Source organism: Hemitrygon akajei, chromosome 5 (assembly GCF_048418815.1).
Source record: "Hemitrygon akajei chromosome 5, sHemAka1.3, whole genome shotgun sequence".
Lineage (NCBI taxonomy): Eukaryota > Metazoa > Chordata > Chondrichthyes > Myliobatiformes > Dasyatidae > Hemitrygon > Hemitrygon akajei.
This window is the reverse complement of record NC_133128.1, coordinates 173,000,037-173,019,664: the sequence shown is the minus strand read 5'-3', so window position 1 is coordinate 173,019,664 and position 19,628 is coordinate 173,000,037. Positions and strand designations below refer to the sequence as shown.

General features: G+C 38.7%; 1 protein-coding gene across 2 annotated transcripts in view; it reads right to left on the bottom strand.

Moving 5' to 3' along the window:
* Nucleotides 1-19,628, bottom strand: part of slc25a12 (solute carrier family 25 member 12) — an 83,724-nt gene that overhangs the window by 43,894 nt on the left and 20,202 nt on the right. For both annotated transcript variants that reach the window (XM_073047229.1, XM_073047230.1), the window contains exons 4-6: nucleotides 18,824-18,939; nucleotides 7,280-7,419; nucleotides 5,672-5,818 (exon numbers count right to left, since the gene is read on the bottom strand). In XM_073047229.1, the coding sequence (XP_072903330.1) occupies nucleotides 5,672-5,818; nucleotides 7,280-7,419; nucleotides 18,824-18,939 (403 nt within the window). The remainder of the gene's footprint in view (nucleotides 1-5,671; nucleotides 5,819-7,279; nucleotides 7,420-18,823; nucleotides 18,940-19,628) is intronic.

Here is a 19,628-nt window from a genome sequence, read left to right as displayed (position 1 = left end):
AGAAAACTTTAACAACACCACAGGCATAACCTGACTTTAAGCTTCCCTTACCTGGATGATTACTCACATTCCCTGAAAACTAGCATCAAGATCCTCAAACTGTGTCAGTTATTACAAAAGAACTTTCAATAAGTTCTCTAAAGAAGCCAATAGCAGGACTTATACTCTAGATCGGATTCAGCCAGGAGGTTACAGCAAGCGAACATACCAATACATTGGCTGTTTGCACATTGAGTTGTATTTATTGAATTCTGGTTTCAGATGAAATGCAAAGTATTTAATATTGTTTTGTGTAACATAATAAACCGGTGCACTATGTATACTAACATATAGAAAACAGCAACAATAAATCACAGACTGTATTGAAGATAATTTCCTAAAGCATTATGCTCCTAAAGCAATGTGTGAATTTTAAATTTAGCAACACAGAATGAGGCAAGTGTAACTTCAGAGTACACGATCACCTAAGGTCATGGTGACCATAGCAGGATAGAACATGTGAGTCAGAAACTTCAAACTGTATCAACTGTGTTAAACTTAAATAAAATTAAAAGATAAAAACAATATATAGATAGAATTAGATAAAGTGGAAAGGGAATTAGTTAGACAATTAGTAACAAGTTAGACAATTAATTGGAAACATTTAAGGAGGTGAAGATTCTCATAATGTGAAGATTCTAAATGGAAATTAATGTGAAAAATATGAAGTTTTTCATTTTGAAAGGAATTATGATAAAACAGATAACACACACAAAACGCTGGGGGAGCTCAGCAGGCCAGGAAGCATCTATGGAAAAAAAGTACAGTTGACAGCCCAGTCCTTTCTTCAGGACTGGAAAGGAATGGGGAAGATGCGAGAATAAAATGGTGGGGAAGGAGGATAGCTAGAAGATGTTAGGTGAAGCCAGGTAGGTAGGGCTGGAGAGGAAGGAATGTGATAAGAGAGGAGAGTGGACCACAGGAAAAAGAGAAGGAGAAGGGGACCCAGGGAGAGGTGATATGCAGGTGAGAAGAGAGAAGAGTCCCAAAGTGGGGAATAGAAGAGGGGAGCGGGGAGGGTTTTTTTAAAACGAGAAGGAGAAATCAATATTCAAGCCATTTGGTTGGAGGCTACCCAGATGGAATATATAGTGTTGCTCCTCCACCCTGAGGGAAACTTCACTGTTGTACAAGAGGAGGGCATGGAGTGAATGGGAACCTGAACTGAAATGCTTGGCCATTGGGAAGTTCCACTTTTGGTGGATTGAGCAGAGGTACTCAAAAAAGAGCACCCCCAATTTACAATGCACCAATGTAGAGGAGGCCACATTTGGAGTACTAGGCACAATAGATTACCCCAACAGATTCACAGGTGAAGTGTTGCTACAGCTGGAAGAACTGCAGCTTGCTGGCCACTGGCAGGGATAAGTGCCAGGAGGGAGATTAGTAGGGAGGGAAGAATGGACAGGGGAAATCACAGAGGGAGTAATTCCTGTGGTAAATAGAGGGAGGGGAGAGGTAAAAATATGTTTAATGGTAGGATCCCTTTGAAGACAGCAGAAGTTGCAGAGAATGATGTGTTTCATGCGGAGGCTCCTGGGGTGATAGGTATATAGCCCAGTGCATGATTAAACAAAGGTAACAAACAGGTGCTAATGATCAATGACAATGGACTGAATGAACTAAACTGGTTAACTCAAACAGAAAAGGGTGTAGAAGGAATCAAACTGGGTGGAGGACAACCAAACTGAAAAGGTGAGGGTGTGGTGGATGTGACAGTTGGTAACCGAATGAGTATAGAAACAAGCATTGTTAGCACAATGATTTCAAACATACAACCAAGGTCACCAAGAACTATTTTCAGCAAAAAGAACAAAGAGTTCTGCAACAGATGGTATGGCTTCCAAAGAGCATCAGCAAGGTACCTCCCAAGCAGAAGTTTTGTGGCAGACAGGAGTTTCAAGATGCGCTGTCCAAGCTCTTCTGAAGAAGCCCAAAGAAGCAAGCAAGGTTGAGGAAGAGAAACAGAGTGGGCATGCAGCTGACTGCAGCAAGCAAGAGATACATCAAACTAACACCCCTTTTAAATCAGTAGTCCAACACTGCTATTGGCTCTGAACTCACAGAAACCTCTGGAACCCAATCCAACCCTTTTACAATCTGGAGAAGCACTGAGCATCTCCACTTCATCCGCCAAAAGCGGAACTTCCCAGTGGCCAAACATTTTAATTCTAACTTCTATTCCCATTCTAACATGTAGGTACATGGCCTCCTCTTGTGCCAAGATGAGGCCACCCTCAGAGTGGAGGTGCAGCACCTTATATTCCACCTGAATAGCCTCCAACCTGATGCATGAATATCAGTTTCTCCTTCAGGTAAAATGAATTTTTCTCTCCTCCTCTCTTCCTCCATTTCCCACTCTGGCCTTTTACCTCTTCTCACCTGCCTAACATTTCCCACTGGGTCTCCTCCTCTTTCCTTTTCTCCTATGGTCCACTCTCCTCCTCTATCAGATTCCTCCTTCTCCAGTCCTGAAGAAGAGTTTCAGCCCGAAGCATCAACTGTTTATTCATTTCCATAGTTCCTGCAGCATTTTGTGTGTGTTGCTTTGGAGTCCTGTCAGAACTCTTCATGGAAGAGTTGCTACCAAACAGCCATTCCTCTGAAGAGAAAACAAAGCCAAGAGACTCGCCTATGCACATAAACACAAGAACAATGGCAGCAAATGCTCAGGACTAATGAGTTGAAATTTGAAATTTTTGGTTCAAACAGGAGGCAGTTTGTTATGTAGAGGAGCTGGAGAGCGCTATGTGGTTGAGTGCAGCCAGCAGTGAAACACAATGGAGGTTCCCTGAAAGTTGGGGGCTACATTTCTGCAAATGGAGTTGGTGATCTGGTCAGAATTAGTGGAATCCTCAATGCTGAAAAGTACAAGCAGATTTCTCAATGCCATCAGGGAAGTGTCTGATCAGTCCCAACTTCATTTTGCAACAGGAGAATGACCCCAAACATACGGCCAAAGTCATAATGAAGTATTTTCAGCAAAAAGAACAAGGAGTTCTGCAACAGATGGTATGGTCTCAACAGAGCCCTGATGTCAACATCATTGAGGCTGCCTAGAACTATCTAGAGTGACAGAAGCAAGCAAGGCAATGAAAGTCTGTAGAAGAACTGTGGCAAGTTCTCCAAGATGCTTGGAACAACCTACCAATTGATTTTTTTCATAAAACTAAATGACCGTGTACCCAAGAAAACTGATGCAGTTTTAAAGGCAAAAGGTGGTCACAACAAATATTGATTTGATTTAGTGCTTTTACCTCTTATTACTCTTTATAGTAAATTTTTTGGTATTTATAAATTTTTCATTTCATTATTTTAGAAAGCTTCTTTACTTTACAGAATTTTTTACATATGCCTAATACTTTTGCATTGTACTGAATGTATGTACTACATTTGAAGCACTATGTACAGATTTTGTCCCATTTCCGGAAAGATATGTATTCATTGCAGGCATTTCAGAGAAGGTTCACTGCAATGATTTTGGCATGGAAAGATGATTTTATGAAAAAAGACTGAACAGGTAAGGTTTGCATTCATCAAGGATTAGAAAAATGAGAGCTAATTTTACTGAAGTATTTCTGGGTTTTGACAGATTGAATGCTGTATTAAATACAGAATGAGGGGGCACTGATTTAAGAATGAGACAAGGAGAAATTTTGCTGGAACTCCCTGATCAATTAAAATGTGATGTCTGAATTCTTAAATATATTAAAATCAAGGATCATACGGATAGGGTAGGAGACAAGATCTTATGTACATCATTTTCACACTGTGCTCATGGTGATCCAGTGAAATGCTTAAAGGACAGCTGAGATTTTCCAGCATTTTCTGTTTTAATTTCAGATTCCATCACCTTCACTTTTTTTTTAAAACTTAAAAACTTCATCACAGAAATGAATCCTGCAGTGTGCTCCAACAGAGAGTACAAATAAAAAGATAAAGTTCTGGAATTACTCATGGGGTAACAGTATTTGTAAAGCAAGAAAAACAGGGTCAATCTTTCAGGTAAATAATCACTGTTCTGAACAAATGGTAACCTGAAACATTATCTCTATTTTCTTTCCACAAGTGCTGTCTGAAATATCTAGTATTTTGTTCCAAATTTTTTTAAAATTTGCATTGAATAACATTAAATAATTAAGTATAATGGAAGATGAACTTGTAAGAGTTGCAAAGCTGTCAAGATTCTCACTAACTGCTGTTCAGAGATAACTTTCAGTTTTAACACCATCTTATAGGAGCCTGCCAACGCTCACAAGCTTAAGAAACAGCAGCGATTGCTTGAGTAGGATTGATGCTGACCACTGTACCCGAGTAACTATGGAGAATATGAAGTACTGTCAGGAGTGGAGGACAAACAAACACAAATAAAGTAACTAAACAAAAAGATGGCAGAGAAGAACTTCGACCACTTTCATATCTAACATGATACATTAAATACCAATCACACAATAAACAGCTATGAAAAGAGTAAAGAATAGAAACAATACTATTTATCCTTATGCACCATGAAATGTGACAATTAGGGGTTGAGTAGGAAGCATCCAATTCTACTATATTCAAAGCTGCATAAATACAGCTTTATAAATTCCTGTCAAGAGATGTGACAATCTCAAACTGTTTGCAACTAATCAGAAAAATTTCCAATGAACAAACACGTGTTTTTAATCTCTAAACATTAATCCGTCAACATTACCAAATTAACTGAATATTCAAGAAAAGTGGGCATTATTTTTTTTAAAATTTGCTTTCCTGTAATCAAAGCCTCATTAAATGCCAACTAATCCACATGTTTTGGAAATCTTCATCAGCAGTTCCTCAGCAAAGAAAATCCTTTTAGGCCAATCTTATTGATACTTGTAGTAACCATTAAATTCTACATCTCAAAAAGCTGAAGCAAGAAGTTTAAAATGACTTCCAATATTTAAACAGTATACCAGCAGTGATGATTATTCACACAGAATATTAAAGGGAAAATCTATTCTACTCCTGTCTAAGGGTTTGTTATATTTTTGACTAGAGTTGAAGTTGATGATGTTAATTTAGAAAATTGTGATCAATTAAACAGTTGTTTAAAATAAATCAAAAATTGATGCTACTCATATTTAAATATTTAAATCAAGAAACAAGTCTGAAGCTAACCCAACCATATGAAATGAATAGTTACTGTAGGGAATGCAGCTGTTCATCTTGTGAAGTGCCAGGGTTGTCCATTATGTTAAATTTCATGTGATTTTAGAAATTAATCATTGTGACTAACAGAAAACAAAAATGTGAATTCTCCACATGCTTGTATGTATCCCCCAATTCATACAAATGCTGGCAATTCAAAGCATAATCTCTTTGGCAGCAGATTACCATAGTGGAAGACCAGAGAATGAAGCAACAAACAATGTAATAATTTATGGCATTTTCTTCCTGAAATATGACTATTTTTAAAACAAAGTCTGATGTTCTATTTCAAATTGAAAACGGAATAAAAGCTCAGTGAGAAAACAGTATTAAGTGGGGTTTCATTAATAAAGAACAATCAATCAGTGGATTATTCTAAGAAAAATAAAGCAGGTTATTTCAACTAGGATTTAACTTCAATTTACAGGTCTTTTCTCAGAGAAGAATTTATTTCACTTACTGAAACTAGATTCTCCTCAACAAAAGGAGTGAGCATATGTGAACGAATTGTAACCATGATATCACTGAAATCTAATGCTACAATTGTACCACTTTTGTTTTTGTCCTTGAGTGCAAATGCTTGCCTTGCATGTTCAAGTTGTAGTTCCTGCAAAAATGAAAATACAATTATTTTTAAGAAATTGAATTATTTCACAAAAAAATTTGTTCAATTCATTGGGGTGATATCCATTACTGCCAAGAAAAATAATACAACAAAAAAATTATAAGTTCAACTCTGTCTTCAGCATACATCATATCAATTATAACAAATCTCACCAAGGAAATGACTATAAAAAGAGAATGGGGGAAATCAACTTCCAAAAGGAAGGTAGCATCCAGACAAAAATGAATCTTTAAGCAAATTAGCTTAAGAAGCCGCTGCTCGTTCCACAGAACTCACCCTTACATAAATGCATTCCTTTTTCCATTCCTTTTTCTCTTTGGAGAGAGATGTAGTGCTCTCATTCAAATTATATCAAATTTTCATTACCTTCCATAACATGATACAAATTTCCAAAGATATTTCTGTATTTGGTGCCATCATGTATATTTTAACCTTATGTTCCTGGTATCTGAGTCATTCACCATTTATTGGAACTGGAAGGTTATCGCATGTACCGAGATACAATGAAAAACAGTTGCTTGTGTGCCATACCAACAGTTTTCCATACATCAGTACATCGAGGTTGTTCAACTTATTCCATTTCATTCCATTAAAGAGCAAAAGCATTAAAATAAAATTAATAAAATGGAGCTCGATGAGGAGAGCCAGAAGAGCGTGAAGGATAGAGAGCACAAGGTGAGCAGTGTGAGGCTTAGGGAGGAAGGCAGGCAGTGAGATCAGGAGAGATACATATACATAGGTAAAGGGAGCAAGACAGGAGCGGGGAGGAGTGAAGATGGGAGCGGGGGAGAGTGAACACTGGAGCGGGAGATAACGCTTGTGAAAATTACAAATTCATGAAGTATTTCTATCTAATACATGCATCACAGCCTAATGTACAAGTGTTATTGGTATTTTACAATTAAAATACAAGATACTTAACAGCCAATTAAACAAAGCCAGGTCCTAGTTAAGTGGAGAGATGTTGTTTTTTTCTCAGCAATCTTGATTCAAAAATAACACTGGCTAATACTCCTTTTAAGCCCCACTTGAGATTTTCAGCATTTTGAATGTTTATTTGTGCATGAGATAAGATAAATGCAACTGTCCTTGAATGATATGAATAGGAGAACCCCAAAGATATGTGATAAATGGCACTGAACCTAATTCTTTGATTAAGATTTTTTTAAGCATGGAAGTTTAATATACCAAATTTAAGGTCACCAAAGTAGCTTTATATTTTATGAAAGCAAAATGCAGTTCTGAGGTAAAGTAAATGAGACACCAGAAACCTGAAATAAAATAGAGGATACTAGAAATACTCTGCTAATTAGGCAGGCAAAAAAACAAATTAGGCTTGTGGCAGTAAGGAAAATGATTTGTTATAGATTAACATTTAAAACATAGATTACTTTAAACAGCTTCACTATAGGTTCAAAATAAATTATAAAAATTGTAACTTGCCTGTAAAAATTGTGTAAATTCAGAATAGCTGAGGTGCTTTTTCCTGTCAAATCCAAAGTGGAGCCGTATAAACTCACAATCCCAATTAAAAGGGATATGATGATGAATAATTGTTTGGCTGAAGATCTCTTTAACATTTTCTAAAAATAATATTTAAAAGATAATGTCATAAATTTCACATTAGTTCCAAATAATAATCATGCATGTTACCAATTGTTAAAGCTGTGATTTGTTTAGGCAATGGAAAATGTTGAAGGTAAATCTGTCAAATATCTTATCACAAAATTAAGTGTATTTAAAAAAAGTAAGCAAAGAATTGAAATCCCCGAAGTCAGAGCCTATTTTACTGCAGAGCTTAGGAGGAATGATGGCGACTCCTTTGCTTGTCTCTTCGGAAAGAGCTCTATTTCTACCTTTAATATCTTTAATTTTCACTTTCAGGGTTCTTTTGAAGACCCTGACCTGCTAGTTACACTCAGTCTTTGGTTCTTTGTGAGAATAGGACCCATTCTCCGGGTTCCACGACTGGCCACTGCCTGAGAGTCTCGATCATGTTCAGAAGCCTAAGATTTTGGGGCTCTGGAGATGGGTGGATTGAGGATTGGTGTCATGGCCAGAGACTCGTGTCTCATTGAGGAGGCCGGAAAATTTTCCACTGTGGCCCCAAAGATCCAAGGTCTTTGCAGTCTTTGGACACAGAGCTCAAAAAAGTGACAAAATGGACTTTTAAGATCATAAACCAGTGGGTTGTTGTTATGTCTCCCGCTCGCTGTGAAAATGGGGGACACCTCCCTCTCCCTTGCTAGGAAGAGAGAGAACCTGTGATTTGTCAAATTTCAAATGAAATGCAAAGCTTTTTGGGTAACTCTGGTCTGTGTCTCTGCTATCCCTTAGCTCATGCTTGGGCTTGGTGATGGTACTGATGGGCTTTTTTTGCCAATGGGGATCATTGCTCGCTGCCGCTTACATGCGGGAGGGAGGAGCTGGGGGTATTTCGGGTTCTCATGTTTAACTGTCGTTCATTCTTTGGGGCACTTCTCTGTTTTCGTGGATGTTTGTGAAGGAAAAGCATTTCAGGATGTATATTGTATACATTTCTCTGACATTAAATTTGATCTTTGAATAATTAGATAGCTACAATAATATTCCTTAACAGTAATTTTAAAAAGATGAACAAGAATATAAAAATTAGAAATGCCTTCACACACATAAACAAAAGTGCAACAATTCAAATTGAATTTGTCTTTGCATTATTACACCTGAGCTATAAAATGCTAAGGACAATCACTGTTACTTTAAATAGTGCTGGCACTTTACATGTTTCTGACAACAGGAAGTCAAGATTGAGTTAAGATTCACATGTGACTTGTGGCGAAGGCTGCATTCCATCGCAGACTTCAAAGCCAAACGCCATGGTGCCGCCAACATCGCAGCCTCTCTCCCAGATGAGCTCAAACGCTTTTATGCTCAGTTCGATGTCGCTAACTCAGAGCCTCCAAGGAAAGATGCAACCTGGTCATCTCCGAGGCTGAGGTACGCAGATGTTTCCAAAGAGTGGACAGTCGCAAGGCTGCGGGACAGGACGACATCCCAGGGCGAGTACTCAGGATGTGTGCAGCACAGCTGGCAGGTATGTTTACTGACATTTTTAAGCTCTCCCTCGCCCAGTGTAGAGTGACCCCCCTGCTTCAAATCATCCACCATTGTCCCTTGACCAAAAAAAGACCAAGGTAACATGCCTGAATGACTGGCGCTCTGTCACACTCACCTCAATAATAAGCAAATGCTTTGAGAGGCTGGTCAAGGACTACATCTGCAGCTTGCTACCACCTATACTGGACCCCCTACAATTCGCCTACCAACACAACCGATTGACAGACAATGCAACAGCCACTTCTCTACATACCATCCTTACACATCTGAAGAAGAAGGATGTTAATGTGAGAATGCTGTTCTTAGACTACAGCTCAGCATTCAACACTATAATTCCATCCAGGCTCGACAAGAAGTTCAGAGACCTCGGCCTTCACCCTGCCTTGTGCAGCTGGATCCTGGAATTCCTGTCAGATCGCCAGCAGGTTGTAAGAGTAGGCTCCCTCACTTCCACCCCTCTGACTCTCAACACAGGAGTCCCTCAGAGCTGTGTACTGACTCCCTTCCTTTACTCCCTGTTTCCCCATTACTATGTCACCACCCACAGCTCTAATCTGTTAATTAAATTTGCCAGTGACACTACATTGATTGGCCTTATCTCAAACAATAACGAGGTGGCCTATGGGGAAGAAGTCATCTCTCTGATCCAGTGGTGTCAAGAAAACAACCCCTCTCGTAATGTCGCAAAAACAAAGGAGCTGGTTGTGGGTTACAGGACGAATGGAGACATTCCTATTAACATCAATGGATCTGGGGTTGAGAGGGTAAACAGCTTTATGTTCCTCAGCATCCACATCACCGAGGACCTCACGTGGTCTGTACACAAAAGCAGTGCGGTGAAAAAAGCACAACAGTGCTCTTTCACCTCTAGACAGTTGAGGAAGTTTGGTATAGGCCACCAAATCCAAAGAACTTTCTACGGGGGCACAATTGAGAGCATCCTGACTGGCTGCATCACTGCCTGGTATGGGAACTGTACCTCCCTTAATCGCAGGACTCTGCAGAGAGTGGTGCGGACAGCCCAGTGCATCTGTAATTGTGAACTTCCCATGATTCAGGATATTTACAAGGACAGGTGTGTAAAAAGGGCCCAAAGGATCATTGGGGACCCGAGTCACCCCAATCACAATCTATTCCAGCTGCTACGATCCAAGAAACAGTCCTGCAGCATAAAAGCCAGGACCAACAGGCTCCGAAACAGCTTCTTCCACCAGGCCATCACACCGATTAACTCATGCTGATTTGAGTGTACTCTATATTACATTGACTGTTCTATTTATTATAAATTACTATGATTGCACATTTAGACGGAGACATAACAAAGATTTTTACTCCTCGTGTGTGAAGGATGTAAGAAATAAAGTAAATTCAATTCATGTCAATGGTACAAAGTCTGTACAGAAGTTATAAAATTACTAAACTGAATCAAGAAATGCAAGGGTAGTAGAGAACTGTATACACAAGACCATAAGATGTAGGAGGAGCATTAGGCTATTCAGCCCAATGGGCCTACTCTGCCATTCCATCATGGCTGATTTATTATTCCCTTCTGATTAATTGTCCTGCCTTCTCCCCAGAATCTTTGACATTCTTACTAATCAAGAAACTATCAACCATGACTTTCAATATACTCAATGATTCGGCAATGAATTCCACAGATTCACCACCTTCTAGCTGAAGAAATTCCCTCTCCTCTGTTCTAAAGGGACGTTCTTCTATTGAGGCTATGCCTTCTGATTTTAGACTCACCCACTATAGGAAACAACCCCTCCACTTCCACTCTATTTCAATATTTGATCGATTTCAATTACAAGTACAGGCCTAGAGCAATCAAACACTCCTCAGACATCAACCCTTTCAATCCCAGAATGATTTTTGTGACCCTCCTCTGGGCCTTCTCCAATGCCAGGAAATAGTTTCTGAGGTAAGGGAGCCTAACCCGCTCACAGTACTTCAAGTGTGGTCTGAATGTCTTATACACCCTCATGATTGCTCTTGTATTCCAGTCCTCTTGAATTTAATGCTAACATGTATTTAACTTCCTTACCACTACTCAACCTGCAAGTTAACCTTCAGGGAGCCCTTGTGCAGGATTCCCAACTCTCTTTGCACCTCTGATTTTTGAATTTTCTCCCCATTTTGAAAATAAAGGTCTACACCTTTATTCCCTCTACCGAAGTGCATGACCATTCACTTCCCTACACTACATTCTATCTGCCATTTCTTTGCCCATTCAATCTGAATGCAAGGATTTAACCTGAAATATTAAGTTTCTTTCTTCCCACAGATGGTTCTCAATTGGCTGAGTTCTTCAGCAAATTAGATTATCAGATCTTTCCTTTCTGTTATCATCTATTTAGATTTTTTTTATTCTATTAGAGTAAAACTCAAGTTTGGTTGGCTGGGAATTTTCAGTGACTTATTTTTAATTATTAATTTGTAACTCAATTAATTGCAATTTTTCCACAAATGTTCCTGCTGTTTTAAAATCACTCAGACAAAATTAGCTTTCAGCATCTCTGAACATGTTCATACTTTTGCCTTTTTTTTAAAAAAAAGGAGACATAAAACATTACCACATAGAAACAGGCCCCTCGGCCCACCTAGTCCATGCTAAGCTATTTCAGGTCAAATTCTTGCATTCAGATTGAAAGTGGAGAGTCAAGATGACCAGCAGAGGGAAGAAGGGGAATAGCAAGAAAGGATTCTGAAGTGATAGGTGGACTGAGAAGAGGTGTGAAATGATGGGCAGGTTGTGCCAGGTTGGGGAAAAGAGCAGGAAAAGTTTTGAAGATTGTGGCAGGTGAATGATAGATGGAGGTAGAGAAAGGAAAAAGAAAACAATAACAGATAGAGCAAGAGGCAGGGTTGGGTGGGGAGGGAGTGTGATGATGCAAGATAGCTGCTGACAGACAGGAACAAAAAGCAGAACCAGTGCCACGTTCTGATAAATATGAGAATAGAAACCATTAGAAGAGGGCAGAAATGAATGTCAGGTCAAACCAGATTGGAATGTGTATGAAATAGAAGGATGGATCAGGAAGGGAAAGGGGACGAGGATGGGTAAGGAAGGGGGTGGGGCTGGAGGATAAAATTAGGAGGACCAGAGGACCAGGAGGTGTTAGGGCAGAGCGAGAAACAGAAGTGATACATGACTTACAATTTAGAAACAGATTCTGGACATAAAGCAATTTCCTGCTTTAATGCAAGCAACTATACTGTTAGCGTTGATCTTTTTAGAGTAATAACATTTAGCTTGTGAAATTGTGTAATCACTTTATTAAAAGCAATATATGAAAAAGAGGACAAACAAATACAACCAAAGGTCCCATCGGTCTGCTTCATAATTGCTTCTCATACACATTTTTTACCCTTGCCAAGACTTCTTGAAACTTCTTGTGTTATATTTGCATTTGCCTCCTAATGAATTTGTCCAGCTCCATATCAAATACATCACTCTCAAAAGCAACTTGCATTTTTGACATTTAAATTGAGCCTTTTGATCAAAACGTACTCCCTGCATAGATTCAAGACACTGTGCCCACATTCTAAGAAAAGCCGCCTATACCTTCCCAACTCACTGGGGGGGCACGTGAAATTGAATATTGAAAACTCTCATGTCAATGCCCATAACTTTCCATTCCCACTACTCTTCTTTCTATCAATTCCTCTCTCTATCCCCTTCAAGTACATGCCCGATAGATCTTGAAAGATCACTATGGAATAACCTGCGATCACTTGTATATAGCAGTTTCCATCTTAATCCTGTGTAAAATGAATTGCCATTCCGCCTCTAGCTCTTTTGCTACTTATTTTAAATGTGACGCCCAGTTATGAACTCACTTATCAAAGAAAGCCATTGATCCTTTCTTTGCTCTATTAAAATCCTGTGTCATTTTGAGAATCAAAAGGAATTCCCCTTGGGCTTTATACTCTACTGATAATTCCAGTTGTTCAAAAATCATCTCAGTACCCTCACCTTGATATTGCATACGCTCTGAGCGCAATGGCCCAGAGTTAAATACAATACATAAAAGACCTCATCAATGATTTGTAATAACTTACCATGATGGCTTTGTTCCCTTCTTCAATACTACTATTTAATAAGCAGGTATGCCATATACCATAACCTCTTGGTCACCTTCAAAACTCCACGTGGATATGTACTCCTTCATCTTCATAATATAGAGTAATCTATACTACACAGCCTTTTCATTTTGGTTTTCCGAAGTGGATTACTTCAAATTTAATCATATTGAAGTACAGCTGCCATGTTTGTCCCTTTCACTTCCCCCAGATTTGTTAAGAACTTGGTCACTATTTACTATTGCCTAACTTATTTTAAATTTCTGAACTTTATCTAATTACATTCCACTGGGAGATCCACCACATGTCTCAACCAGCAGAAAACTAATGTCCACTACCCTTAACCGGCTTTTTGCCTAAGTTACCACATCCCTGCAAAATGTTTCAGGATTATATCCCTATTCATTAACAGGAAATTAACTTCAGAAGTTCCTTACAACATTTTCCACCTATAACTTCCCCTTTATCACCCCTACACTCTTCAATATCCCTACCACCTTTAAGCAACAAGAATGAAAAGATAAATTAAATCACATGATTTGCTATTTATATGAAGATAAATTTGTGAACTGTTATTGATGGAAAATATGTTCTTAAATGTATTTAGTTGCCAGTTTTCTTTACTTAATGTGTGTACTTCGAAATAATTATATTTAACACAAATAAAAATGTTAGATTATAACTGGAAAAAAATAACCAACCTAATACACTCAGTGACCACTTTATTTAGGTACACATATACACCTGTTCATTTATGCAAATAGCTAATCAGCCAATTGTGTATCAACAACTCAATGCACAAAAGCATGGCAGTCAAATGGTTCAGATCAAACACAAGAATGGGGAAGAAATGTGATCCAAGTGACTTTGACCGTGGAATGATTGTTGGTATCAGAAAGGGTTGTTTGAGTATCTCAGAAACTGCTAATCTCTTGGGATTTTTACACGCAAGTTTCTCGAGTTTACAGATAATGGAGCAAGAAAGAAAAATCATCCCCTGAGCTCTAGTTCAGTGGGCCAAAATGCGTTATTAATGAGGTCAGAGGAGAATGGCCAGTCTGGTTTAAGTTGACATGAAGGTGACAATAACTCAAATAAATATGGGTTACAATAATGGTGTGCAGAAGACCATTTCTAAATGCACAACACAGAGAACCTTGAAGTGGATGGGTTACACAAACATAGATTCAGTAGCCATTTTATTAGGTATTTCCTATATCACTGAATATATGACTGGTCATATTGTGATCAGAATTCCTTCAATAAATTTTCCCAGACACGGTCTGTTCTTCGTCCAGTTCTTGACAACTACCAAAAACAAACATGCAAATTACTCAGTGCAATATGTCTTGGTCTCCATATAGGAATTTGATTGGATTACAGCTCAAAGGTTTATAAAATACCAAATTTAGCAATACTCTAAACCATTTTCCATATTCATGCAAAACATCCAGACGAGGAGGAGAAAGAACTTTTTCATCCAGAAGGTGGTTGGAATCAGGAATGTAGTGCTTAAATGGGTGACAGAGGCAGATACTACTGTGACAATTAAAAAATATCCCGATGAACACTTAAACCACTAAGGCACAGAAGGAGACAGAAGAAGGTGGTATTTTAGGAAGGGACTGATTAGTGTGGACACTGGTGAACTCAAAGGTGTATTTCTGGGCAAAGTCCATGTTCAGGCACAAACACTTACGATTTGATATTACATAAACTGACAAGAACTAATAAACCACAAATGTAAAAAAAGCACTTACCGTAGATTTCGCACTACAGAGCGCACCTGATTAAAAGCCGCTGGCTCTAATTTTAAAAAGAAAATCAATTTTGTACTTGTACAAGCCGCACCGGATTTTAGGCCGCACCGGATTTTCGGCCGCAGGTGTCCCACGTTGTAATATGAGATATTTACACAGAAAGATATTACACGTGAGGATTTTTTAACTTTTAATTAAATCCATATGGTAACATAAACAAATACATATTGCAAATGCTTTTTTTCGAACCGTGCCTGTAACACGGCTACTTTTAAATATACATACGTATCGGTAACACACAAATTACGTTGCGTATACATTCCAATATCTCCTAACGACTGGTAAAAAAATATATACTGCAGCCTACCAGGAAAAGTTATTGATCGCCTTTAACTTAAAAGCAGCGTTTCGCGCTCGCCCCCCACCTTCCCGTTTATCGCAAACCGGTATTTCCCACAAGACGCGGCGAAACCGGATGTGACGTCATAGTATCCCGGGATGTAGTACTTCTAACTTTAACTAGAAAATACTAACAAATGAATTACTAAGCGAAAATATTATAAACTAAATAACTGCCATAAAGGCAGCACAATGCTTTTCTTCAAGTGTTTTCCATGTTGATGAGGGTGAGTACAAATGACTGATTTACAATAATTTAATTGTGAAAGTGCGCTTGATTTATCGTACAATTTCATTGGACCTCTGTGAACTACTCATCAATTTTATTGGTCTACTGTTACGAGGCAAAATGTTTTTGGCGGCATGAAAAAAAATCATGCATTAGCCGCACCGTAGTAAAGGCCGCAGTGTTCAAAGCTGTTCAAAATGTGGGAAAAAAGTAGCGGCTTATAATCCGACATCTACAGTACTCTACTCATAAAGATTCAAAGACCCACTAGTATGTCACATCCCACAGCTATTTGGCCTCGGTATCAATAAACTCTGGCATGTCCTCCCAAGTGATCTAGGCACTCCACCCACTTTTTACTTGTCATTTTCCTCTTCAAAGTAAATTTTATTATCAGAGTACATGCATGTCACCACATACAACCCTGAGATTCTTTTTTGATGGCCATACTCAGCAAATCTATAGAACATTAACCGTAAACAGGATCAATGGACAAACTGTGCAAATGCAGATATAAATAAATAGCAATAAATAACGAGCATGAAATAACAATATAAAGAGTCCTTGAAGTGAGACCATCGGTTGTTGGAACACAAATACAATGAGTATAGCTATTCCTTTTTGCTTAAGAGCCTGATGGTTGAGGGGTAGTATCTATTCTTGAACCTGGTGGTACGAGTCCTGAGACACTTGTACCTGCTACCTGATGGCAGCAGCAAGAAAAGAGCATGGCCTGGGTGGTGAGGATCTTTTAAAATCTTTTCTACAGCAACGTTTCATATAGATGTGCTCAATGGTTGAGAGGGTTTTACCCATGATGTACTGGGCTGAATCTACCATTTATAGGATTTTCCACTCAAAGGCATTGGTGTTCCCATACCATGCCATAATGCAGCCAGACAGCACACTTTCTACCACATATCTATAAAAGTTTGCCAAGGTTTCTAATGACATGCCAAACCGCCACAGACTCCTGAGGAAGTAGAGGCGCTGCCGTGCTTCCTTTGCTATTATATTTATATAATGGGTCTAGGACAGGTCCTCCGAGACAGAGACACCCAGGAATTTAGAGTTACTGACCCTCTCCACCTCTGATCCTCCAATGATTACTGGCTCATGGACCTCTGGTTTCCCTCTCCTGAAGTCTACAATTAGTCCCTTGGTCTTACTGACATTGAGTGAGAGGGTGTTGTCATTACATTACTCAGCCAAATTTTCAATCTCCCTCCTGTATATTGATTCATCACCACCTTTGATACAGCCCACAACAGTGGAGTTGTCAGCAGACTTGCATATGGCTCTTAATCCCAGGCTCAGCGATTCCGATACAAGCTCCCCCTCTCTTCCCCAATAATGCTTCAGACACTGTCATCTCATTTTCCATCACCTCTTCAATGTCCCTCAACTTGCACCTGTGCTAATATTCCCCTATTGTTCCAATCTAATACAAACCTTATGCTATGGAACCTGACAGGCTTGCCACTCCTTAAAATCCTCCTATCCAGTACTGAAACAACATGCATCACCCCCACTCAATTTTCCATCACCTCTCCCATACCCAAACGCAACAAGTCTGGTTCAACCTCACCAACATCTGCAGACCAGGAATTATCACATCAAAAAATATTTGAGAATCTACCGTTTAATCACTATTCAAACATCTGAAGTACACTGCACACTTATCATTTTCAACAAGTAGCAACAAATTGCAAGTTAATGTATACCTCTGCTTACAAACTAAAAAGTGAAGTCAGCCACACTTGCAAAATCATGGAAGCAAATACTGCACTTTGAAATCAGTAACTTTTATCTTCTGTTCTTTGTTTGACTAAATCCACACACTTTTCTAGTTCTAGGAAATTGTGAGTAAATAATAACTCTACAACTGCCCCACAGCACATCTTTAGGCTCACTGAATCCATCATAATTCTCCAAAAAAAAAAGCAAAATGCTTGAATGCTAAATAAATGCAAGAACACTAAATCAAGGAAAATTCGACACTCAGGAATTTGCAACATGCAACAAAATTATATAAAAAATAAACTTAGAGATTGGAAAGTTAAAACAACTTGAAAGAACAGATCATTTTCTTCATTTATTAAGCTACTCAATTTTTGTTGTTGAAAAACATTTAAACAAATACAACTTTTCAGAATTGAATTATTCTGCTCAATCTTCTTCTAGATTCACATTTTCCCTATCTTTTTACATACACCCTGTAAAAATTGCAATCATGTTGTTACCAGCAACCATTTTAATTAAAACAAAATAATTAATGAAAAATAGTTTCAAAAATCAACAGTGTACTAATAGACATGTCCAGCAAGAATAAAATGATGAAACGAGTATGCACTCCATTATGGTAAACCTATATAATTCACAATTCTATTGAAATTCCACTAACCTACATCAGCTCTGTTCCCCTCACCAGACACTGCTTAATCTACTGACCTTTTCAGACACATTTTTATTGCACAATTCTCCCAGGGTTTCAGTAGTTCTGATCAAGGATGTCTACAACCATGGAATAAATCACTTTGTAGTAAAAGTTGCCAAATATATACATGGAAACTACTGAACTACGACTGTGTTCAAAGATAGTTAACTGGCAAAATGGGTTACAGTTGACAGATATAACAATACCCCTTGGCTGCTTATTTGCAATTCTTAAACAACTAATTGAATTCTTGTTGCTTTTGATGCATATTTAATCATTTACTCCACAACATTCAGCCCGGTATAACATTTACTTCAATTAAGGCATACGGTGTATTGGCCTTCATCAATCGTGGAATTGAATTCAGGAGCCGAGAGGTAATGTTGCAGCTATATAGGACCCTGGTCAGACACCACTTGGAGTACTGTGCTCAGTTCTGGTCACTTCACTACAGGAAGGATGCGGAAACCATAGAAAGGGTGCAGAGGAGATTTACAAGAATGTTGCCTGGATTGGGGAGCATGCCTTATGAAAACAGTTTGAGTGAACTCAGCCTTTTCTCCTTGGAGTGACGGAGGATGAGAGGTGACCTGATAGAGGTGTATAAGATGATGAGAGGCATTGATGTGTGGATAGTCAAAGGCTTTTTCCCAGGGTTGAAATGGTTGCCACAAGAAGACACAGGTTTAAGGTGCTGGGGAGTAGGTACAGAGGAGATGTCAGGGTAAGTTTTTTTACTGAGAGAGTGGTGAGTGCGTGGAATGGGCTGCCGGCAATGGTGGTGGAGGCAGATACGATAGGGTCTTTTAAGAGACTTTTGGATAGGTACATGGAGCTTAGAAAAATAGAGGGCTATGGGTAACCCTAGTAATTTCTAAGGTAGGGACATGTTTGGCACAACTTTGTGGGCCGAAGGATCTGTATCATGCTGTAGGTTCTCTATGTTTCTACGCACATGAATATCAAAGTGATTAACTTACCAAATGTCACCTCTCCATTGCCATTCTTGTCAAATAGTTGAAAAGCCACCATAAACAAGGCATCAGGGGCACAAAGAACAGATTCAAATGCCAGGAATTCTTGAAAGGAGATCAACCTACAATTTCAATATTAATAGTTATTAAAGAAAACTCAACAAAAATGCTGATGCCTCAAGGATTTCTTTTGTTTATAAAGCAAAACAAAGAATATAACTCATGTTTATCTTTTTAACTTCAAAGACACAATAAATATTGCAGTGGGAGAATTAAATTAGTCGTCCGATGAAGCGTTAAATTACAGGAAATGCCATCTATGAGTAGTACTCAAACGGCAGACAAGAAATGCTATTTTGCAGTGAGTGAGCTAATTACAGTGCTCAACTGCAGTCTGATCACCAAGATGGGATGTAGTTAGCTGGTTAAACTGATCAATTTAAGTAATCAAAGCAGAGTTAAAGTAGGTTGAACTAATTAGATAACGTGCTCATTATATTTTAAATATCTTCACAAAGAATAGGAATGCATTAAAATATAAAATTTGAGGTGTCAGAAAGGTTATATTTGTCTTGATGGTTCTCAGTGCTCAACATAGAGTCATAAAAAAAAACTGTAGGGAAAATGGGTCTTTCAGTCCAACTGGTCCATGCCAAGCACAGATTCCTCCTTGTGAACCCAAGTTGCATGCGTTCGGCCCATAATCCTCCAAGATCCTTCTCTCTGTACCTCTCCAAAAACCTCTTAAATGTTGCTACTATACCTGCCTTGACCGCTTCATCGGGCAGCTCATTCCAGGTACTCACTCCCC